Source organism: Anser cygnoides, chromosome 8 (assembly GCF_040182565.1).
Source record: "Anser cygnoides isolate HZ-2024a breed goose chromosome 8, Taihu_goose_T2T_genome, whole genome shotgun sequence".
Lineage (NCBI taxonomy): Eukaryota > Metazoa > Chordata > Aves > Anseriformes > Anatidae > Anser > Anser cygnoides.
The window spans coordinates 27,073,571-27,097,438 of record NC_089880.1 but is presented as its reverse complement, the minus strand read 5'-3'; the positions used below and the strand labels follow the sequence as shown (position 1 = coordinate 27,097,438).

General features: G+C 40.9%; 1 protein-coding gene across 10 annotated transcripts in view; it reads left to right on the top strand.

Annotated features, from left to right (window-relative positions):
* EPS15 (epidermal growth factor receptor pathway substrate 15) overlaps nucleotides 1-23,868 on the top strand; it is a 60,976-nt gene that overhangs the window by 5,387 nt on the left and 31,721 nt on the right. For 9 of the 10 annotated variants that reach the window (XM_048062062.2, XM_048062057.2, XM_048062061.2 and 6 more), the window contains exons 2-9: nucleotides 15,670-15,711; nucleotides 19,378-19,467; nucleotides 19,814-19,861; nucleotides 20,857-20,952; nucleotides 21,367-21,432; nucleotides 21,884-22,009; nucleotides 22,441-22,500; nucleotides 23,553-23,753. In XM_048062062.2, coding sequence (XP_047918019.1) covers nucleotides 15,670-15,711; nucleotides 19,378-19,467; nucleotides 19,814-19,861; nucleotides 20,857-20,952; nucleotides 21,367-21,432; nucleotides 21,884-22,009; nucleotides 22,441-22,500; nucleotides 23,553-23,753 — 729 coding nt within the window. Of the gene's footprint in view, nucleotides 1-7,889; nucleotides 8,090-15,669; nucleotides 15,712-19,377; nucleotides 19,468-19,813; nucleotides 19,862-20,856; nucleotides 20,953-21,366; nucleotides 21,433-21,883; nucleotides 22,010-22,440; nucleotides 22,501-23,552; nucleotides 23,754-23,868 lie in introns of those variants that run through there. The other variant, XM_048062053.2, reaches the window with a different exon arrangement.

Below are 23,868 nucleotides of genomic sequence, written 5' to 3'. Positions count from 1 at the left end.
CTGATACACTCTTCAGTTGCTTCTTAGCTTATGTGCTTCTCATTTCAATTAATATTACCAGCAGGAATTAACTCAGATCATCTTTCATGTTCTGGAATGTATTTTTAAGGCCAGAATATATTTAAATATAATTTTATTTGTAAACCTAGCAAGTTTCATCAAAAAGCTGTCATGAAATCACTGAGATCCATGATGTAATTTTCTCCGTCACAGTGATTACTACACTCGAACTATTTTCCTTGGCTGCTTTAAATGCTGCTAAAACTCAGGCAAAGACTTTTTTTTTTTTTTTTTTTAATTAATGGTCTCCAGACCTTTGTAGTTACAGCTGTTACATGAAACAGGTGAAGCTGCTGCAATGTCTTTTACTTCTCACTATGAATGATAGAAAAGAAATGTAAGGTCACGCAGAGGCACGCAAGTCCTTGTCAGCTGATGGAGTTCAAGTTCCACTCGTGTTCTTTTGCATCTGATCAGTCATGTGCACACCTTAAACAGTTCCATTAAGGCTGAATCATTGTTGCATTAGTTTTGCAACTTGATCTCAAAACAAAACGAGACAGAAAACAAATGAGTCAGTAAAGAAATAAGTTGGTCATCTCTGAGGATATTTCATGTTTCAATTCCATGTGTACGCAACCAAAGAAGAATATATATTAAATGTTGAACTTTGCACTTCACTTTGCAGCAATGAGATAATATTCAGGCTTTGATATTTAACAGAGCTACTCATTGTATGTGTTTAAAACATTTTTCATAAAGGAGCCTATTTTAGGTCTCATCAGTCATATTACAGTACTAAGGTTCACAATGCCAAACTGATTTAGAAGAATTAAGAAGGAAAGGTGGTGTGAACACAGGTATTTTAATTACATGTCAGTAGTTCAGGAGTCTAGAAAACAAAGGGAGATTTTAAGGCAACATTCCTCACTCTTACATGCTGACACCAGTGGGATTACTTGTTTTGCACTTAAAGGAACATTTTGCCTGCCAGCGTTGTGCAATAGTTGGCCAAGGAACAGAACAGATTCCTCTCCCTGCTACAGAGCATTAAATCAAAAATAATCCCACAAGGTGGTGGTTTCTGGTTTATGGATGTACAGCAGGACTGGTTCTGAGCAGGGGGAGAGCAGCAGAAAGAAATTCCCATTGAATCACACCAAATTCCTTCTGTCTGCAGAAGGGTCTGCACTCTGCCATCTGATAGCCTTCATGAAGTGCAATCTGCAGTCTCCCTTACAGCATATATGCCTGGTACTGTTGGAGGCAAGTAATGCTTTCCTCTCGCTTCTCCCTGTATTGTCAATAATTTGTGATCTTCTCCATAGCAACAAAGACATTGAAACACACTTTTAAATTAGCACACTTTTAAATGTAGATTGATCATGGTTAGCTAAAATAGTGAAATCAGCCCTGTCCTTGTCTACTGAGGGCAAAGTCATTAACACCTTGTCAAATATCATTGATTTCCCATCATCAAGGGTTCTGACCCATCTACTCAACATCCCTTTGACAGTCACAGTACCACAATCCAGCTGACATCTCTGCTCTGTCACCAGTGGTCTTGTCACTGTAGTTCATGTACATGAGAGATTATTGCTGAAACCAAGGAGAATATGATTTAAATTTAGGAAAGGTTTTAAATTCTAGTGTGAAATTTAACACGTGAGTATTGTGTTGTCCTGAACAGGGATGAATTTAAACATGCATTTAAGTGTTTTGTTATGTTAGGGCTTGAATCATTGCTCAGCTTGAAGAGTGGCTTGCAGGTATGGGCTTAGTGATTTGGGAAAGTTAACTTTTTTTTGGCTTATGACCCATATTATTGCATCAATACTAATTTATTTCCATAATTTCCAAACCATTTTGGTATTCTTTGGGTGGTAATTAAGAATAGGAGAAAATGAAAGAAATTTGAGAAGAAGCTAAGAATGTATAAGAGAAAAAGAAACAGGAGGACAAAAAAAAGGAGAGGCTCAAGATTTACAGTAATGCCCTAAAAAGAGCAGGATGCCATAAATAGTCATGAGTTTGTCTTAGATAAAGACAAACCAATCTGTGGCAGGAAGACAGTTTTAAGGGTCAGTAACACGCTCTTTTACCTAATTACTTCATGTACCTTATAATTCTGAAATGAAATAATTATCTTTCTGATGTGCAGAGTGAATTAGTTTTATGTTAGGAGAATGCTGGGAATTCAGTGTGTAGATTTTAAGAAGATACTTCATATTTATTTAAACATAATAGACTTGTAATTGTTTTAGAAAGGCAACTCATGCATTCCCTGGACTTACAGTATAGACAATATGCCTCAGGAAAAAGAGAACAAAAGAAACTGTTGGCACAAGCCTTTCTGCTTGTTACTTTGTAAACATATTAGTTTTCAATCCTCATTTTTGTTGAATATACAATACACATTACAATATTGATGTGTTTAATTTATAATGAAGACTGTTGCTGTTTCATCAGTGGTATTGCTTTTTCTATTTTTGTCTGAGCATATATTAAGCTGTACAAGGAGTGGCTACATCTCCAACTGCTATACTAGCTGGGCATCATGTCAAATTAATACTTGTTGGAGATTTTTCTGGTGTTCAAATATGATCTTGAATGAAAAACTAAATCTTGTGTGAAAAATGTCATTCTGCTCTGTGTCATCCATCTAGTTTATAAGAGAACAAATTAACCTCTTTTATATATCCACATTTTGTTTAATTTTCTGGGAGCATGAGGTATAGCCCCATAAGATTGACTCACACAAATTAGAGAAAATATGCCTACAGTCTTAATGAAAAGATAACTTGTGTATATTTTTAATGGTGTAGATGAGTCTGTAGTGTTGCTGCATTTTAAGTTTGCTGATTTTCCCATCAAACATAATTGTTTTGAAGAGATTCACTCAGGCCTTATTTGGGTTTTTATCAACTGTAACATTCCTGTCTCTTAATAAAAATTCTAGTTCAAAAATATTTTTTTTTTTTGGGGGGGGGGGGGGGGAGATACTGAATATTTGCAATACAAATTACATCATTTTCCAAAAACAAAGAGGTAAAAACAATCATTCCATCCTGTATTCTATTCCTATGTGACATAAAACTACCAGTTCAGAAAACACTGTCCGGATGAGTACATTTGCAAAGATATAAATTTGCAAAGATACCTTAACATCGTAGTCTGTGCTTCTTTAATATGCTATGGTTTTGTATAAATTTGATCATCCCACAACCCCTTTTAAAACATTTTCAAAGCAGCTATGAGTTTGAAAGCCTGCAAACTGCCACGAGGAATCAAGAGCACAGCACAAGAGGAATTAGCAGATTAGTCATTTGTATGCAGTTTTCATAATGATTGCTGTACCTTTGCTAGTAACTAGGCATCTCCCTAGAAGATACACTGAAGGACTCATGAGCTTTGTACAAAAAATTAACAGATACCCGTGGAAAATCTTATAAAGAAGGACAAACCAGCTATTTTAATGGTTCCCTGTAGACTTAAAACATACCAGCCTATCAGAAATCCTACGTCCAGGAAACTTGTAGCTGCATATAATGTAAAGAGCACATAAAGCTGGGGCGTATTACTAGTTAGAGACACGCCTGTAGCTGGGATTTCCTAAAGCAACTTGTGTCACTAGTCCTGGAAAGTACTTGAGATTTCTGATAAAAGATACCTTCAGTCCAAAAGGTCACTGAAGTTCTGTGCTGATCTTCCTCATTTCTCAGGAGGGAACTCTTGATACCAGAAGTGTGGTTAACTCCTGGTGTGTGTCAGGAGTCCAGCTGTGGCTTGGCTTTCTGAAACCTGGTCAACCTAAGGCAGTTTTTGCTTACCTATAAGTAGTTCTCTTTCATTTCCACTCTTTGATATGAGGATTGTAATACTCTTTTTGCCAGGATGCTGTGTGTTTGTTCATATGGTTCCTTTTGCCCTGTGAAAATCCAAATGGTTTAAACCTTCTGCAAGTTAGATCCTTCATTTGGTATTTGCAATACTGGAGCTAATCTACTTTGCACTGAAATTCCAGAAAGCTGGCTAAGTCATTTCATGTTTGGGTATGCAGGAGGCAGGAGTGAGTCACTCCTCTAGTCAGCCTCCTGAGCGTTCATGGGCTGTAATAATACTTTTCCTGGAACAAGCAGAACAGGTCACACTGAATACCTATGTGTTGTTTTGAAAGAAAAAAAAAATAAAAAGTGCTTCCTGTGTACTGAGCCATAAAATAAACAAAGCTATGATAAAGGAAGATAAAGGAAGGCATGGCCACTTAAGATGTTATTTCCAGGAGACCAGTGGATCTGATTAAAATGTTATTAGCCTTACTAAAAGTATTTGGTGACTGTAAGAGGTGCATAAAACACAGAGGTCATTAGTGTCTGATTCTCACTTGTGTAAAAGCCTTTTTAAACTGTCTAGCTCGGGTTTCAAATTCAAGTCAACTGTTCTAGAACAAGTCACTTTATATACATACACTGTGTCTTACAAAAAGGGATTTGCACTGAAGCAGTTATGCTGTTGCTATTGTAGCTATGTTGGTGCAAGGCCCATCCTCCACAAACCATTTGCCTGGTTTTGATTTATTAGTAGTCACTTGTTTGTCCCATGTAGATTTAACCTTGGGCATTTTGCTTTTAAAGAAACAATAAAGAACACTGAGATCTGGTATCCATTTGCCAAAATGTCAATACCTACAATACCCATACAAAATCCTGTTATACTTACAAATAACAGCATGCTAATACTGTTTGTCGTGTTCTTTTGATATCAAGTGTCCTATACTAGGGGATCTTATGGCAAGTAGATCAACATTTAGCAGTTATTACATTTATTACAGAGCAGATTACACATAAACAGATTTCCTGCAGCAGAATTCTTATTGAAGGTGACAATGTATAAAATGAAACAGTTAATTTTAGTTTTTACATTGTTCATTGGCCTTTTGACTTTCTGACGTTCTTTACAAGCTTTCCCCAAAACCCAGCACAATCTCACCACCCCCTTCCACACTACACAATTCTCAGAGTAGGAGATACTGCAAAAGGCTGTAAGATTCATGGGGTCAGCAAAGGGAGAAACAGGAAAACAGGGTTTCCATGTTTAGAAACTCTCCCAGCCCCAGATTTCCACCCTAGCCAAGCCCTAGTGAGCTGCTCTTGGTTCAGCCAAAGAAGTAGTCGGAGTGTGTTGTTTTGCAACCTGCAAAAGGTTTGGGATAGATTTTAGTAATTGTTCTCTCTATAGAAAATAATCAGTGACAAGTTACTACTACTTTCACAGTATGAAGTCCGTTTTTATGACCCTGTATCAGGACATGAAATTTTTATTACAGCATAGAAACAGATAGCTGTTTCCTCCCGAGAGCTGTCATTCCAGGTTCACAAATATCTGCCATACAGCGGTGGATTGGCATCAAGCTGCCAAGTGCTGTTGCAATTGTTACAGAGATGTCTGAGGCCATGAGCGAGCTGCTTTAACTCAGGTACTTGGAGGCCTCCAGGATAGTATTTGCCTGCAGGAGGCACACAACATTCAACACCAGCAAAGACCTACGTGACCGCACCAATCCGGTGTTGACTGAATGGAACTCATTATTATTTTAATTTGCAGAGGCCACAGTGATTACCTTGAGCAATTCTCGCACTCTGACTCTGGACAGAACAGCCATGAGTGATCACTGTGTGTTTTGAAAGGCTGTCCACCCCTCAGAAGAACCAAACGTGCCATATACATGGCCAGGGTGCAAAGGGCCGTAGGCACGTCCCCAGCACTGCCCGCTAGCTCCTATCCTCACTGGGGGAGCAGCGAGGGCAGCCCGTATTGCTGATGCTGCCCAGGAGAGCTCAGCAGTGGTATGAAAACCCTCGCTGGATCAGCAGGCTGCCGTGCTTGCCTAACGTAGAGGTTTCTGGAAGGTCAGGCCCTCACAGACGTACCTGCTGGACAGCATGTTGTGCCCAGAGGGGACCTGTGACTTTTAATTGTGCTCTGGGTGAGGCTGCTCTGCGTGAAGGGCTGTGCAGGGAGAGCTGAGTGCCCGTGCAAGTCCCCGGTGTTCCTTCCCAACCCACCCTGCACCCTCATTTCGACAGCAGCAGCGGGTCTAGGCCTGCACCAGCTGGGAGACTCCTGATGCCGGACCCAGTAAAGAGCCGGGGACCAGCAGCAGGGACACATCTGCCGAGTCAGGCAGCCTGCCCACAGAGTCCTACTCGCAACAGCCTCCAGCGTTAAGCCTGTAACCCCAGAGCCAGCTCCCGTTACCCTGTTTTACGCTTTCCTTCCATTTGCAGTGACAAGGTGTCAGCCTCAGCATGACTGGCCCCCTCCTGAGGGGCTGCCAGTCCGCTGCTGAGTTGTAGCCGCTCTCAGCTGGGGAGAGGAGACCAAGATGGGGAAAACAACACAGAGAGCAAAGGGCATCCACAAGAGGTTGTGGCAATTAACAGGAACCCAGGCCCTCTGGTTCTCTTCTGTGGGCCCCTCAAAAATGCTGACAGGCTCCAATGCTGCTGTCCCCTGGAGACACAGCTGTGGTTTGTAATCTCCTGATTTAATTTCCAGATAATATTGTTGTGGGATAGTATTCCTGTTTTAATCAAAGAAGAAAAAAAATCAACCTAGACAGGTAATAGCCTCTGCTGTTTTCTAGGGTTTTTATTTAGGAGGAAATGAGTGTGAGGTGGAGTAGAGGTGTGACCGTCAGTGTGAATGGTGTGAATATTTTTATTTTTATACTATTTGCTTTCTGTATTCTTCTCTTTTGTATCTTTTTTTCTTGCAGAAATGATGACTGAGAAAGAGGTCAGTAACGTAGAGCTTCTAGAAAACCTTTGTTAGAGAATAGGTGGGTGAGATCCCACATGTATCATGACAGATGTGAATAGCAGCTAACAATGACTGCTGGCTGAGGAATGACGGGATGCAGAGGTGGGGCGTGAACATCAGCATAAGCATGAAACTGAGCTGAAGATTAAAAAAAACAGCAGTGGTAGGAGAGAATGAAGAAAGGAAGAAGAAAACAACGCACGCTGTGAAACCTTTCCAGTCAGCGTGACTCCTGATAATTTATTGGTCTGAATGTGTAATGCAAGGTTAGATTCATGCCTGGTCCACCTTTGGCTAAAGCACAGAAACAGGGATTGTTTCCCTCCACCCTTGGTGGCTGATGTACAAGGTGGTAGGGCAAAGCGGTGAGGGAAGCAGCCGAAATAGCCAGCGTGTGGGAGCGAGCAGGTACAGGAGGGGCAGCTCCCGCTCGCTGCTGCCTGGCTGTTCTGTGCCAGGGCCAGAAGGGCCACAGGCAGTGATAACCGGTGACATAAATGTTGCTTTCAGCCAGTTTGCATGCAGGTGTTTCTTGAAGGTTCGATCGTGGTGCTGTTGGCTCTCCACTCCCGCCTGCTCCTCTTTGTCTTGCTGTGATGTGTCCTCACCATTTTTTTCTCCCGTGAGGATTTTTCGCCCCCCTGCTTGTGCTTTCTCCCCCGTAGGAGAAAGCATGGAGAGCCTCAGGGAGCGACAGGCTCCTTGGCCGGCATTTCCCTTCCTGCAGGACCAGAGGCAGGAGGCCGGGGCTGACCCTGGCCATGTGGAGCCATGAGAGGACGCGTTGGCTCAGCTCATCCTGCCGGCCTCACGCGGCTTCCTCTGGGCCCCGTTCCCAATTCTGTCACAACCAAAGCCCCACAGCCATATAGTTTGGGAGCTCCCCACCTGGCTGATGACTAAACCAGGGGGATGTAACACTTCGGCATGCGCGAAGCACCCGCAAGACCCCACACGGGAAAGGCAGGCAGCCTCCGATCCGTACCAAACCCCCACCCGGCTCCGCCTTTTCACTGCAGCTTCCTCCCGCGCGCTCCGGCTCCAGCCAGCCGCTTCCACCGCCCGGTTTTCCTCTCGGGGCGGGCTCCGGCTCCGACGACTCCGGGCGGGCGGGCGCGGATCCGGCGCCGGGTTTTGACCGGGGCCCGGCCGGGGAAGTTGCCGAAGTTGGGCAGCGGGCGGCGGGCGGCGGCGGCGGCGCGTCCTTCCTGCGGCCCGGCCGGTGCATGATGGAAGCAGCATGGCCGCCCACCTCTCCCTCACGCAGGTACCGCCCGCCTCCCTCCGCCCCGGGCCGGAGGGTGAAGGCCAGGGGCAGGGCCCCGGGGGAGCGGGGAGCGGAGCGGCTCGCTGCTGCCCCGGCCGCCCCTCAGCCTGCCCCGCCGCCTAACGGGCGCCTAACGGCCGCCGGCGCTGTCAGGTGGCGGCTGGGGGGGGTGTGGGGGAGGTTGGGACCCCCCGTGTGAGGGAGGGGAGGCAGGGGGAGGTCCCCCGGGATCGCCGCGATCCCCGCCCGGCCGCAGGTGCCTCTGCCCCGGGGACAGCCCGCAGAGCTCGGGGCCGCGGCTGGCAGCGCCCTCGGTCTTTTGTCTCGGGGAGAGGCAGCGGGCGCCGGGCTCAGATAAAACAAAACAACAGGAAAAAAAAAACCCAAAACCTGCCCCGCGCGTGTGGGAGGCGGGTGGTGAAGTGGGTGTGGGGGGCGCCGTGGCTGTGCCCGAGGAGCTTTCGGGCAGGAGCCGGGGTTAGGGGGTGCTGGGGTTGCTCTGCGTGCAGAAGAGCTGCGAGGACGTCGCTCAAAGGCCTGTTGCAGCGGTGTCTTAGCTCCAGAGATACCGCCTTGGAAGTCATTTTACTTCTTTTTTTGTTAGCTGTGTGATGTGGGGGTACCCTTTTCACCCACTGGCTTTACAGGTGCCTGATGATGAAGGACTTTGCAGGCCCTTACGATGAAGGACCTTGCATGGTCTTAAAGCTTGGACAATTTTGGCATCTTTAGTGTCCAGGTGATCTCTTTGCCTAAACCTCTTTGTTGCTTGAATTTTTTTCCTTGATGGCAGTAGAATTCCTCCATACGTGTGCTCGTACACTGTTGAGGCTGCTTCGTGTTCCCTAGAGATTTGGTAGGTAATGAACTGTACTTCTGGTACTGTTTTGTTTCATGTAGCAGGAACATGAGAAGTTTTCATTCCTACCTGACATGAGCCTGAGGCAGGCCTGTCAGTGCACATGCTCCTTGCTTGGAATGCTTCAATCTGATCGTCAGTTGTCACACGTATGTAAAAGCTGGTAAAGAAGTGTGACTCACGCATGCATGAGGAAACCAAAAAGTTCGGAGCCAGACTACTCAGTTGGCAGTTATTCCGTTCTGTAGTTGACTTGTGAGGAAATCCTCAACCATTTCAAGGAAAGAAAGGGTGGTTCATTAAAAACATGAACTCCAAATACGTGGAGAAAACGTGTCTTTAAAGGTCTAAAGAAATAAAAGGAATATACTTGTGAAGGTAATAGTACCCTCTGTGAAAGCATGCTTTGATAGTCAAAAATGTTAGGTTAGCATTTTCTGTGTCTCTTTCAACAGTCTTCAAGCAAAAGAAAAATGTTTAAAGCATGCCTTTGTTGAAGGACAAAGTTTTCCTAGACCAGTGATTTAATTCTATGGGCTATTCTGTGGGCATGGGCTCTTCTGGCCCTTTTTTGGGGAGAGGGGAGGAGTGCCTGCTACAGTATGTTCTGCAGGCGTACAGGCTGTGTAATCCTTTCATTGTAGAGTTTACGTACTTTTTTTTTTGGTCACATGGAACAGGGACTAAATAGAAATGTGATAACGTTGACAGGAGCAGAAAAACTGCCAGTGTCCTTAAAACCGCTGTGACTACAACTTGCACCAGTGGTTAAATTGAGGAAGCTATTTCTGTTGTTGTTGACCATTTGTGTGGGGAGTTCTTTTTTGGGGAGTGGGGACAGGAGGAGCGTGCTTTGAATAAAAATAATCTTAGAAAGTCAAGCAAGCCTAAAGATCATTTCTTCAACGTAGGCTCTAATTTCAGGCATTTTAGAGTTATGGAAAGTCCGAAGTGTTCTGAATCCATTCTGATGTAGTGTGAGGAAGTGAAAGTGAGTACGGTGGTGGGAGGGGATGGTTGCTGGCTGCAGTTAGATTGATTACTAACACCAGCGAGACAAACTGTGCAGGCTGGTGCTTTCTGCTGTAAACATGCAGAGAATAAGAGGCAGTTCTGCTTGACCTGCAGTCGAGCTCACAGTTGTCTCAGATTTTCTTTTTCCCCTTCTTATGTGGTTGTGACCGATTTAACACAATGAGGAAGTTGGGTGTTTCCAAAATCGGACTGGGGTATTTTCAGATGGCTTTGCAGCTGCGGTATCTGCGAGGGCTGGGCATTGTTTATTTGAATATTAAAGCTTCATTTAAGTAACGTGGAACTTTCTGTTGGTTGATAAGTAAAAATATTTTGGGCCTGTGTAGCTGTAGTGAAATTTATTACACCAAGTGTGCTTGAAGAGCATTGCAAAATGAATATACTTAATCTGAAGTGTCCTGTTCTCCTAATTTTGAACCCCTTAAGCAATATCTTGTTGCCACTTGCATTTGCTCGGTAAGTGTCATGGTCTGAGCATAACTGAATTAAGTGTGGAACTTCTAAGAAAACTTGTACCAAGTGAATGTTTTGTTGTGGTTGCCTTCAGCTTGAAAACAGCATCGGTAAGAAGGAACTGTTCATATCTAGCAGTCTGTTGTTGGAAAACTCTAATTAAGCTATAGCCAATGAGAAGAATTTTATTTTTGATCTTCCAAATATGGCTGCTTAGCTGGTTTAATTAATTTACAGAGGAAGGAAATGAAGACAGAAGATGCAGAAAATACATGTTAAGAGTGTGGGCGATGTTTGAAGGCTCGTGCAATGTGGACATTCAAAAACTTCCTGTCGCCACTGAAAATTAAGGTGGTAGTTCAGTAAGAGAAACTGCTCATGTGTGTTTGAAGGTTCGGGGAAATTAAGATGGGAGCGTCCAGAAGTATTCAGGGAGAATAGTAAGATACCTTCTTGTTTTCCTGATATTATGAAATACATCTTTTGTGAAAAAGTGGTTGTCATCTTAAAAAGTAGCTTTGAGCTGCTTTAATAAACGAGACGGTCACGTAACAAGATTGTACCCCATGTCTCAGTTCAGACTTCAATATCTTGTCACAGGTCCAGAGCGCTGTGTTTTGTTGACTAAGGGATTCGCTGAATTACAGCTGACGCTAAGGTGGACACCTGTCTGATGCATACATTGCCAGTTACTGGAGTATATAGGATGTAAACACAGTATGAATGAGTCTTGTAGTAACAGGTATGTTGTAATGCAGAGCCAAAAAGCAAAGCTCAGCGGTCACTTAATTCTTTTTCACCTGAGGTTTGTGGCAATCTTCAGACTTCTGTTAGGGATCAACACAATGGTAAAATCAGGATTTTAGTTTATTGTTATTTTACAGGAGTGAGAAATGTGTCCTTCTGCATTGTCCTCTGTAAAAGATAAAGAAACCTGACTGTGTGTGTGCACGTGTGTGTGTGTGTGTTTAAGCTTGTGCACGACCAGTCAGCCTCCCCTATAAAGCAGGTAGAACTAAATTTTTGATTGGTATTGCACCAGCCATGTTAGACAGTAGCTGAAAGGCGGTGGAGCTGCTTTTTAACGTTTTACAGACTTTGTTCAGTACTGATTATAAGATGGTAGAGGCTTCCTGTAGTGATTTGAAAATGGAATTGAACCATATTTAATTACGCAGTGACAGCCATCTGCGCAAAGAGAAGGTGGCAGAGCCTCTGCGCATGCTTCAGCTGTTCAAGGGGAATGAAGGTTTTGACTCTGAAGTGCATGGCAATATATGTGCATATAAATTTGCTATAAATACTTTCTTATCTTGTGTTATTGCTGTAGGGGAAAACTTTAATCTCAAGGAAGCTTTCGCTCAAGAGCTCTGTTTAATGTGCTCAACATAAATGTAAGGGAAACAGTGTGATTGCACCAACGAATAGACCTCTTAAAGTACAAGCAAATAAATCTGGAGAGGGATGTCTGCTCTTGTTTAACAGTTTTGGGATATCTAACACTGTGTCATCAAATGATTGTAGAGGAGCAGCATGGATTTTTTTTCACCTAGGTGGGACAAAATTTCAGAAGACTGGATGGAAACAAGTGAATGTGCAGGATGTGCACCAATACTTGTCATTTTGGTCCTGTGTTGTACAGCCTGGAACAGTGACTCTGTAGCTCCCTCTGTGTCTGTGAGACTAATAGTGCTAATGTCAGTGTAGTAATAAAAAGACAGTACTTGGAGGAAGTTTTATAGTGTGTGTGGGGGGGGAAATAATACACAAAGGCTGGATTCAGATCCTTCTTTCAAGGGACGCATTGTGTGTGTGTGTATGTCCTATAACCAAGCGCATCAACTCCAAGCTGATGTTGAGTTGTTCTTGGTCATGGAACAGAAAGTGGTAGAAAGCTTTGCTGTGAGGCACTTCAAATAAGAGAGAAAAACAGTAGGAAAACGTTTTGTTGTCCTTTGGAAAGGGCATCATAATAAAAACCAGCTTGCCTTAAACTTACCTGCTGTTTGGCCTTGTGCTCTTTTTTTTTTTTTTCCTTACTTGTTTAGCTCTTGCTTGTATTCCTGCCAGTGCCGTGCCCAGGCTACACGCTGCTGTAGAAGGGATTCCAGGCAGAATGATCCCTGGATGTTACATTTGTCTTTTGGGGTTAATTTCATGCCATTCTCAGACTTTGAGGGAGCTGCATTTAGTGGTGGAAGAGTGCTGAGAGGAACTACTTGGAACTACTTGTACTTTATCCTTCCTTCCTTTTTTTTTTTTTCGGAAGTGGAGAGCTAGGCTCTGTGCTGCGTTTCAGAGGAACAGTTCTTTGCCACCCTGAGTCTGCCCGGGACCCAGGAAAGAGCAAGAGGACAGCTACGTGCAGGACACTTACTGCCAGATGGTGTCGTTTGGCCTGGAAGCTGTTTTTCTCTGTAGACAGCCTCCCACCCTGGGCTCTTTAACTTTTTCTGCGCAAAGGAAGGCTGTGGATGGCGGGGTGGCCAGCCTGGCAGTAGTGTTGTGTTACACCTAAATGTGAGCGTGCCGGGGGTGAGAACCTGGGGGCACTGACACCTTGATTGGCACCACAAGATGAAAAGGCAGGTGTCCCTGAAGGTGGCTTCTGTTTCCTGGGTTAGCATTCTGAAGTTGGTTTTGTCACAAAGGCTGTAATTACTAGAGCAGGCATGACTCTTGTGAAGTGATTAACTTCTGAAGGGAATCGTAATAACGTAATTCTATTTTTGTGTGCAGTGGAATCTGACCTTTTCTCCCTCCTTCCTTTCTGCATTGAAAACAAGTTGAATTTACTCTCTGCAATTGCACATTATAAATCCCACAAAAAGAACGCTGACAAGAAAATTTTACAACAGCGCTTTAGAGGGTGTAGAACAGTGTTTTTCTTCTTCTCTCAGAAGATCAAGAATATCTCAGACATTTATATCTTTTATTTTATACTTCACGGGAAAAACAAGTCTGTTACTAGTAAAAAATAGTCTGGGAATTTTTTTGTTACTATTATTCTATTTGTCGTCACAGGAAATTCCAGTTATTGCAGCGATACTGATGGTCAAATGAGTATTGGAAACATTAATGAAATAAACAAGAATTACTGGCCTGCGCTCCAAGCACTGAATGAAGAGATTGTTTTGCACTTAGTGTTTTCATGGCAGGACTCGATATTTCCAGGAGTGACAGTGATAGGTCTGGCTGTAAGAATGAAACATTTGGCTGAACAAAGGGGGATATTGGGCAAGAGGGATGATGGATTGATGCTTCGAGAGTGCGCGCTGGCCAACGTTGTTCCAGTTATTTTGCTTGTAGCTTTAATTTGATTCTGTGTCTGTGCTGTTACATTACAATGAATTAATGAATTTTGGAAATATTTGAATGTTTGGGAGAGTTGCTCCTCTAGGCTGCCACTGAAATTGTAGCTGAGTCAGTAAGCAGAGCACTTGTAGTTAAAAAATGTAAGTATGCTTTGGGGCACGCTGAAAAGTGACAGAAAGTGGCGTTGGGTTGGTGCTGCGGTGGTCAGGTCTGGCAAAGCGTGAATGTATTTCGTCAGGCTGGTTTGAGGGATATGCAAATGCCCGCCTAGGTAGTGGCTGAAATAATAAACCTTTGGGTACTGACGGAGGTTTCCCAGCACGTGGAATTTTGTTACCACCACGACCCCAAAGAAGTAAACAAAAACCCCGAAAAGTAGAGACTGAGCAATGCTGTGAGGCTCTTAGAAACTGAGTGCCTCAGGGGCAGCGTTCTTGGTGAATATTCGGGTTTAAAGATCTGAAAGCAGGTGCTCCTGTTACCTCTGGCTGTTCTCTGTCATCTGCCTTGTGGGGTGCTCTGTTAATACAGCATGCTTTCTGTACTTGAACGGGATCGTGCTAAAACCCCAATTTCTAAATAGTTTCTAAAACCAAACTTTCCCAGTAAACATTCTTCAATAATCGGCATGTGTGGAAGTCTGGCAACTTTATTAGCTGTTGCTGTAGGAAAATATGTGTTTTTTTTTAAATAGTCACTATTTACATGTGCTGTAGTGAAGTCTTTTCTCTAACTCTGTGATTGATGACAGCCTAGCATACTGTTGGTTTCTGTCTTTCAATGCAAATTTCTAAACTTTAAATCAGGAAAAAACTACCTTGTTTGGATTTAGTTCGTGCGAAGGTCTGTGCGTGTGACCCAGAAATTTAAGATCACATTCATCTTAAGGGGGAGGAAAATTCTAGTTTCTGGATCATATTCAAAATTAGTTTTTTATGACATGGAACTCACTTTAACTTCTGTTGTGCTTACGTTTTCCAACTGGGGTTGCAAAGGCACCCCATTGCAGCGATACTAGGCTTATCCTCCGCATAAATGCACCCAGTCACACACACAATCTTTGCTTCATGCAACGTGCGCTTCATGAAAACAGCATCTAATTTTGTGCCTCTTCTAACTTCAGGGAAAGTGAGGGAACCCTATCAGTACATTTTTGGGGAATCTCTTGACCAAAGGTCCTCGGTACAGGAACAGATACTAGTTTACTAGCTTCTGTGTGATTTCAGGCTTGTTTTTTTGTTTGGCTGAATAGAGTTTCTAAGAATGGTTTGATTTAAGAAAAAAAAAAAAGCCTTTTCCAATGATGGCGTTTTATCCTTGCTCACCTAAGTTTAGGTGAGCACTAAGTGTCTGGTAGATGACAGTGGAATTAAGGCAGAAGTGATGTCTGGCAATGATTCAAGTTGGAAAAAACTAACTTAAAATATTACTTTTTCTTGCATCATTGCTTTGGATTTAGTTGTCCATCCACAAACTAATTTGGATGTCTGCGAGTTTTGCAGACTAGTTGTGTATGGCACTAAATTCTAAGGAACGAGGCAGTAGATAATGAAATAAAACTGTCTGGCTTTGTATTCGTAAGTGAGCACTTCCTAGACTGTGTCACTTCAGGTTTCTTCTCGTTTGTCTGTATTTGATCTTGCTCAGGAATTGTTGTCTCATACTGCCCAGCCTGCTGACCCCCCTGATAGTAATCTGATAGCGGTTAGTATCGCTGCCTTCAAAAAAGAAGTCGTCTAAAAGTTACTGTATAAAGAGCTGTCGTAGTCCTAATTGTTTTGCCGAATAAATAGAATTATATAAATGCTTAATGTTTCTCTGAAGACCAGAAAAAGTGTTTTCTAGCTTTAGCTATATAGGCAGAAGACAGTTGAAATATGGATTTTGTTTAATTCTATCTTTTTTTCTTCTTGTATAGCTGTCAAGTGCAAATCCTGTGTATGAGAAATTCTACCGACAGGTATGTATATTCTTGTTGAGAAAATAAAATTTATTTTGTATAAAATAATATTATTTTGCTCTAGACTTCAGCGTGGCTAGCAATGTGTAAATGACTGAATTTCAAGGCAAACACTTCTACTTTACAATATATTTTTGTAGTAACTAACACTTGGGTCTGAGCTATATCAGAATAAATTTAGTTATAAGATGACTTATTTAATTTTCTAGCAAACTGTCGTATGTGTAACATACATTACTTTACAATTATACCAGACCGTTAGCTGTTGGAATGGAGTATACCCTTGCTAAATACTGTGGGGATATGTTTTTTTTCTTTTCCTTTTTACAAATGAGGCTGGTTTTCTTGTGTTTGTGGTCCAAGGTTCTTACCAGCTGCTGTAAGGAGTGAAATTTGGTTGGAAGGCCACTGAACGCTGAAAGAATATGTGTAGTTCTTGCAGCTCCCCTCAACAGATAAATCTTTTGACTTTGGAATTTTATACATAACTTATCTTTTATAGTTAGATCCAGCAACAGTAAGGTGTATTAATTTCTATAAATACAGCTTTTTTTCCGAAAAAAAGCTGTTTAAACTACTGTATTATATCAATATTTTGTATTTTGCATATCTGATTATGTAATGACAGATATATGATAACATTTAAAGAAACATCTAAATGAATTGTATAAAAAAAATGCCTATATATACATATATACAAAGACTTGTGAATAACTGTTGAACCTCTGAAGCAACCTAATAGGATGTTTTTCTCCTGTTGTGCAACTGTTAATGTTCCTGTTGGTTTGTTGTAAGACAGGATATCGTGTATACGATGACATTTTTATTTAGGAACTTCTTTTGGTTTTGGTTATCAACGTTAGAATGCAAGCTGCCCTGCTAGGGAAGAGAGAAGATCATGATTTCTATCAACACTCTCTTTTTGGTTTGTGCTTAGAGGATTAATCCCTTTCTCAAGTGCATAAAACAGTGTATCAGCCTGTGACGTCTCAAAAGTTTGAGCTCGCTCTTCTACTTTAAGAAGGCTTTTTCTCCACTGAAGGGGAGTAGCAGTTTGCTGAGCAGTAAGAGAGAGTTTGCCTTGATCAAAGTTAGGATGGCTCCTGAAGGTGGAAGGAGATAGTATCACCCTCACAAAATTGTCTTTCAATCTGATGAACAAGTCTGCTGTGCATCTGTCCCTAGGAATTAGATTTGAAGTCCTTAAGAGAATCCCTTATTGTGGTGAATGTTACAAGGTCACAAGGCAAGGAACTCACCTTTCTCCATGTTAGGTTTCCTAGCCCAATACTACTGACTCTTGTCACTGACTCGCATAATCTTTGTCAGGTACTTGTCTGTCTCTTCCTCTCAATTGTAATTGTTTAACCATTGAAGTGTGAAACCAAAAGGTGGGTACAGAAAGTGAATTTCCGCACAAGTGTGATCCTGGTTCTGAAGTCCCTTAACATCTTGCATTCATTGGCTTACGCAGCCTAGTGAAATCGGAGCACTGTTTGTTGTCTGGCAGCGTACAGTCACGGGGATTCCTTGAACCTGATGTTACTGTGAGTTATATTGTGCCAGTGGATTTGTTTTCCACAGGATTAGTCTTCTGACTTGCTCGGCCAAATGCTTTTTCTGCAAGCGTTTTTCCTAAAGAGTAGCTTTGGAATGTACTATGTCTAAATGCTTTCAGTTGCACTAGATAACTTTTTCCTTCTCCCTCTTTTATAAGGATATGTCAGCTTTTCAGAGTAGCTATGTGAGAAAGACATTTCCCTTTGTCTTCCAGTGCTAGTAGAGCATGTCTTGCTTCTTTCATACCAGAAACACTTAAGAGCATTCCATACAAATTGAGAATAAATTCATCACCTGAAATAGCTCTGATGCTTAGTACTCTGCCAGTTCTATCACAGAGTTAGTCATTCATTTTACATAATGTGTATTGTGAAATGGCAATTAAATCCCACGCTTTGTACTTAGAATGCAGTTGAAACCTTAACCTGTCAATAGGGATGTTTCTCTTTGAATAAGTTTTTGTTTTTTCTTTTTTTGCTTGACCATACTTAGACTGACTCTCAAAGCAGCATGAGGTTAAAGGATATATTTAAATATATATGATAAATTAGCAGGCGGTTACTTGTGCTGCATTCTAACAGGTAAGCAGTATGCCTGAGCTGCTGATGAATTCTTGATGAATCTGAATTGAAATACTTCTCACTGTTACCTTGTGACCTAAAGAGGTCACGTACATTTTAAAGTTTTAATCATTTCTGGCCCTATAAAAGACAACTTGCAGCAAGGTAGTTGTTGTCTGATACAGTTATGAAAAAAAAAACTGCTTTTTGCACACTGGGGTGGAAGGAGAGCTGTGTCAAGCTGATGATAAATACCAGCAATCTGCTCAGTGCAATGGTCAAACATAAGCCAATTTTCTGCATTGTTTTAATGCTTCGTAAGTACCTCCATCCCAGCATACAAGAGTCAAATAGTTTGTAAAGAAATTGAAATCAGACCTTTTTTTGAAAACAAACCAAAAAAAAAAGAAAAAAACCCACCATCTTCATTTTCATTTTAGGGAATTATTTGCACAGAAAAGAAACTGTATCCGTATCAGATTAAGTAAGAAGCTTGCTTAAATCCCTCAAAATCTCCTTCCTCTGGGTTGGAAGTGAGGAAATTAAAAATAAACACAGCTGATATTGTATTGCTCTGACTTTCTTGAAAGCTAAGAAAAATCCTAGGTTAAAGGCTTTCTGAGTGGATGCTAAGAGTACTTGGCTTATGTAAAAGATGGGCTCCTCTAACTGAAAAGGGGACTTGTTGCAGTGACTTGGCAACTCCTTGCCTATATTATGAACAGCTCTCCCACACAAACTGAAATAGATGATTGGAAAATAATTAACAACCTCTCCTAATCAGTCATATTAGCTGTAAAAGTGAAAACATCTTTTGTTTTCAACCTATTAAATAATGTTTTCAGGATTGCTTTTGGAGTTTTTTGATGTATTTTAGAAGCAGAAGCAGGGAAGACAATCTTCAATCTTCATCCACTTCAGCATACTTTGCAAATAATAAATTCTCTGCAAGTCTTTTGCTTTCTAGTTCTAAACACATCTTTGGGAGGTGTTTGCTTTGAGCACCTCATGTCTGCTGCGTGTGTGAACTTTGAAGGTTGGTTTTATGTTTGAAACATAATATTGAATATAGGCTTTGTTTAAAGAAAGCTGTGGGACTGTAGGTGATAGCTTTGCATCACCACCAAGTGTTCTGCTGTATGTACCCGGTCTTGCTGTTCTGTGTGAAGCATCGTTCACGCTAGTCATTCGCAGGCTAATCCAAAGACAGCCATGATGACTCAGTGGTCAGCAAGCATTCAGAAACCAATGGGCTTCACAAGGGGATACCGGCAAATCTAATGCTAGTATTAAGTTACTAGCATGTCCTTCAGTTTTCCATGCACGTTGATTTATTGGTACAATTTCAATTTTGGTTCTGTTTCTTCCTCTTTAGGAAGTGTAGAGAACATTCTCTCTTGCCTCTTTTCTGTCCTTTGAAGTGTTTATCACGTCTCAAATTCTACATAGTTTCAGTTCTTCGTGGGTAGGAAGACTGATTTTGAAGATTATATATATTTTTAATCTACAAAGCTGTTTTGTGACGTGAATTTTTTTCTGCTCCCAGGTTGATTCTGCCAATACTGGAAGAGTGTTAGCTTCTGATGCAGCTGTTTTCTTGAAAAAGTCCGGATTGACAGATTTGGTACTTGGAAAGGTATTTAACAATTGTTTAACTCTATGGTCTCTTGCTTTAGTTAGTATCCTCTATAAATTAAAATACTTAGAATAGTAGTACAGAATACATGAATTTCCCTAATGCATTTTCAGTTGTGCTATCTAATGCTTTCACAGTTTAGCAGCTATGCTTATTCTAATGTGTATGTTGTTCGTGATGGAAATTAAAGCAATATTTAAATTTGTCACCATAAGTAACTGCTATCATGAAAGTTAAGAACTAAACTTTCATCCAAGAATTATATCATTGTTAAATTGAGTGAGAACTTGCCAGATTCCTTTCAGTGTTGTGAAACACCTTTGTGAATATTGTTTTTATGTTTTAGATTTGGGACTTAGCTGATACTGATGGCAAAGGAATCCTGAACAAACAGGTATGGTTGTATGATGAATGAAGTTACTCTAACCATTAGCAAATCTTGAAAAAAGATAAACATTAACATTTCTGTTTCAGGAAAGCAGTTTTTATAGTGGGATTCTTTTCTGGTATGTACTCCCCATTTCATTGTAAGCTGCAATAAATTAAGCAGCCTTCAGCTACTTCATTTGTTTCTCTTGAAGTCATAAAATGAGCTGCTATGTAGCTGTGTAGTACCACTGAGGAGTAATTTAAGGTCTAATGGTCTGTATTAAGGTAACTTTTCCTCTGAATCTTCGGGGGAAATGTAATGCAGAAATTAAAATTGTAGTAAAATCTTTAAAATTCCTCTTTATCTAATTTTGGTGGGTTTCACATCAGTTCATTCTGTTTGGAGTGGTTCCTTCAAAGCTGCAGCTATGAGCAGTATGTCAGTCAGACTTCCATATCAGTGGTGCATGCGGTGTGATCTGCTGAAAAGCTCTGATGCGATGTTGCTGTTTGATGGTTTGAAGCAGTTACTTAAATAATGGCCTGCAGAGAGCTAGCTGCTTCATTCCATGGTAGGAAAAGATGATTGTAGTATCTATTAAACAAATCTTTCATCAGCCTTCTACTTCAGTTCACCTTTCTTGTACGCTGTATGTTTCTTTCCTCCTCCTCTGTCAACTGTCACCTTTGGGATTAGCTCAGTTCCTTCAAGATAAACAGCTGTAATTGCTACTTCAAATTTCACTGCTCTGTCATAGAAGAACTTAGTGTGGAGAGCTGATTACACTAGCCAGGAAGCTACTAAATGCTTGGAGCTAGTAATTACAAGCTTTACTTCGCTGGAAGAATTAAGCAGTTTTTGACTGCTGCTCACTGTCATTTTGTGACACATACCACTCCTCCTCCCCCCCAGCCATTTGTGGCCCTTGTATACGTAATAATACTAGAAAAACTCTTAACTCTTCATAAATTGGAGTATTTTCATGTAACAAAATTTTCACAATTTTTTTTTTCCTGTAGGAGTTCTTTGTGGCTTTACGACTTGTAGCATGCGCACAGAATGGATTGGATGTTTCCCTGAGTAGTCTTAATTTGCCCGTTCCTCCACCAAGATTTGTAAGACTGATTTATTTATTTTAATTGAACATACCAACTCATTAATAAGAACTGCTTTGAAGATAACAATTAGGGTTTGGTATAAATACCAAATATTTTTGGAAGTGATGTTGTAGGGGAGGGGAAAACAGGACAATGCAGAATTAGAATAAGGTGCTACATATTCTGGTCAGGGACTTAAATATAAAATTTTGTAAAATTAGAATATATATAGTATTTGTTCTATTGGTGTTGTCCTTAATGGAAGAAACACTTTAAATTTCTTATTCTAAATTTTGGTATCCTTCACATAAGATATGGATGACTAAAATGCAGTACAGACTTTGAGAAGCAGTCACTTCTCAAATAGGGGAGTTACTTTGAAAGGTCAGAACCAGTTATCTTCTGATGTTTTATTTCCTGTTTTTTCATTAGACTGATACTGGTAGTCCTTTGCTACTCAGTGGAACAGCATCAAGTGATGTACCATGGGCTGTTAAGGTAAACACAATATTGGGCTGTGATCTAGAACTATGATGTCATTTGCAAGGAAACAAAAATCTTGAAAAAAATATGATACTGATAACTAGAGTTCACTAAGTATGACAAATTGCTATTTCTGTCAAATCTGTAATTGGCCTAGTAGACCTAACTTGATTGGATGAGGGGGAGGGAATGGCACTTGGGAAACCCTGGGAAAAAATTCATTTATTTGGAATAGTTACCTGAAGCCATGAAAATAAATGGAAGACTAAATCTCAGTGGGTTTTGTGTGAGCCTATGAGTCAAAAGAAAATATGGAAAAAAAATCTGTACATCACGAACTTCAGTGTGTGTTTTTTCACTGTAACAAAAAAACAAAAAAAAAAGCTTAATACTTTTGAAATAACGAGTGCTTCTTAAACTGTGAGTGGTTGTTTCCATAATTAGTATTTTTGTTCCGCTCCTCCAGCTGGAAGACAAGGCCAAGTACGATGCTATTTTTGACAGCCTAAACCCCATTAACGGACTATTGTCAGGGGATAAGGTGAAACCTGTACTCCTTAACTCAAAACTGCCAGTGGATATCTTAGGACGAGTAAGAATCTTTTTAATTAATCAATAATTTGAACATGATAACTGTGAAACACTCAGCATTGTCTGTTTCTCAGAGTGTTTGTAGTAATGCGCCTAACTTGTAACTACTGTCTTACAGAGTGAGAAAATGCAAAAATAATCTTTGATATTCTGATAGAGATCGCATCTTACTGTTAATGTACCAGTTTTGTGTATGCTTTAACACTTTGTTTAGGACAGGGTGTCATTAGTGCACTCTGTTTCCATCTTCAGATTCTCTTCCTTTGCATGGTTTATATGAATGTATATTGCTTACTGAGAACTAATGCTTTTAGGTTAATAGAACTTTGGATATACTCGGGGGAAGCTCTCACATTTGTTTTTAGTGAGGTTGCAAATAGGCAAACGCTACAGTTCAGGTAAAAATCCCTGTATTCTGCTTTTGATTGGTAGGTGTGGGAATTGAGTGATATTGACCGAGATGGAATGTTGGATCGTGATGAGTTTGCAGTGGTAAGTATGTCTCGGGATTTTGGAAGTCTAATGACGAGTTTAAAGTGGATGAGTTGTGTGTTAACTTTTGCCTGTATGGTTTCATTTATTGCCTTTATTTAGGACCTTAATCAAGTCATAGTATTAAATTAATGTTTCTCTCGTTACTCAACACTAACTTCTCTCTGGGCTAAATGAACCATTAAAAACTTATACTTGTGATATGCGGTCCCACAAAGGACTGAGCCGTTTTCAACTGAATAATAAGTTTTAACTTAACCTTCAGTGTTCGTGGTACTTGATGCCTCAAGATACATTTGAGGATGTTTTTAAAAAAAAAAATGTGTAGAAATTCTTTCAAGGTTCACAGCAAATTTAGAGTTTTAACACTATTAATGCCAGGACTGATGAAATAATGTAAGAAGCAGTAAATAAAGTTCGCTTCTTCCAGGAGATGGCAAGTGAGAAGTGGTCAATATCTTCTGAAACCAGTTCCTTTTAAAGCCTAGTAGTTAACTATTACTGTACTTGATTTTCCTGTACTTACGCTATAATTCTGCAGACTTTTAGCTTTGAGATCGGAGAATCAATATGATGTTCTAGGGAAGTACTGGAGATTCACTTGACAGTCTGTAAAATACGGTATTTAAAATCTCTTTAAGATGCAGTTCTGTGTTGAACGGTAGTCACAAAATTATTAAAACATACAACCACAACAAAAGAGTAGTCATTAAGCAAAGTGACTCTTGGAAAAGCAATTAATACTTTAAAATTAAGAGCTTAAAGTATTTGATCAAATACAATTCTACCAGTGGTGGTTATAAGCTGGGTAATACCTGGGAGAATCATTTTACTGTTCTAAAAGATACTGACCTTCATTTGCTAAGCAGTGAGACTCAAAAATAAGTAGTAATAAAAAACGCAGGTCGGAAGGCAATAAGCTGCAACTCAGTTCAAGGGGCTTGTAAAGGAGGAACATAACAGAAAACATAATGGAAAAGATGCTACAAATGTATTTCTTAACTAGTGTCCCCCCCTTCCCCAGTATTCACACGGTTTGTTTTTGTGTTCAGGCGATGTTTTTGGTGTACTGTGCGTTGGAGAAAGAACCAGTGCCAATGTCCTTGCCTGCAGCTTTGGTGCCACTATCCAAGAGAAAACCTATTAGTGTTCCAGGAGCAATGCCATTAATTCCATCTTCAACGTCAACCAAAGATTCACATCAGTCCTTGCCACCTGTAGGCATTTTAGCTGCCAAAACACCATTATCACAGGTATAATTCTGAAGTGAATTGGGGTTAAAAGATTTGTTCTTAATGCTGTGCTTTGAGGTCTGCCTGTATGAAGTGTCTTGATATACGTTTTTAATTTCCTTCTCCTTGTCCTATT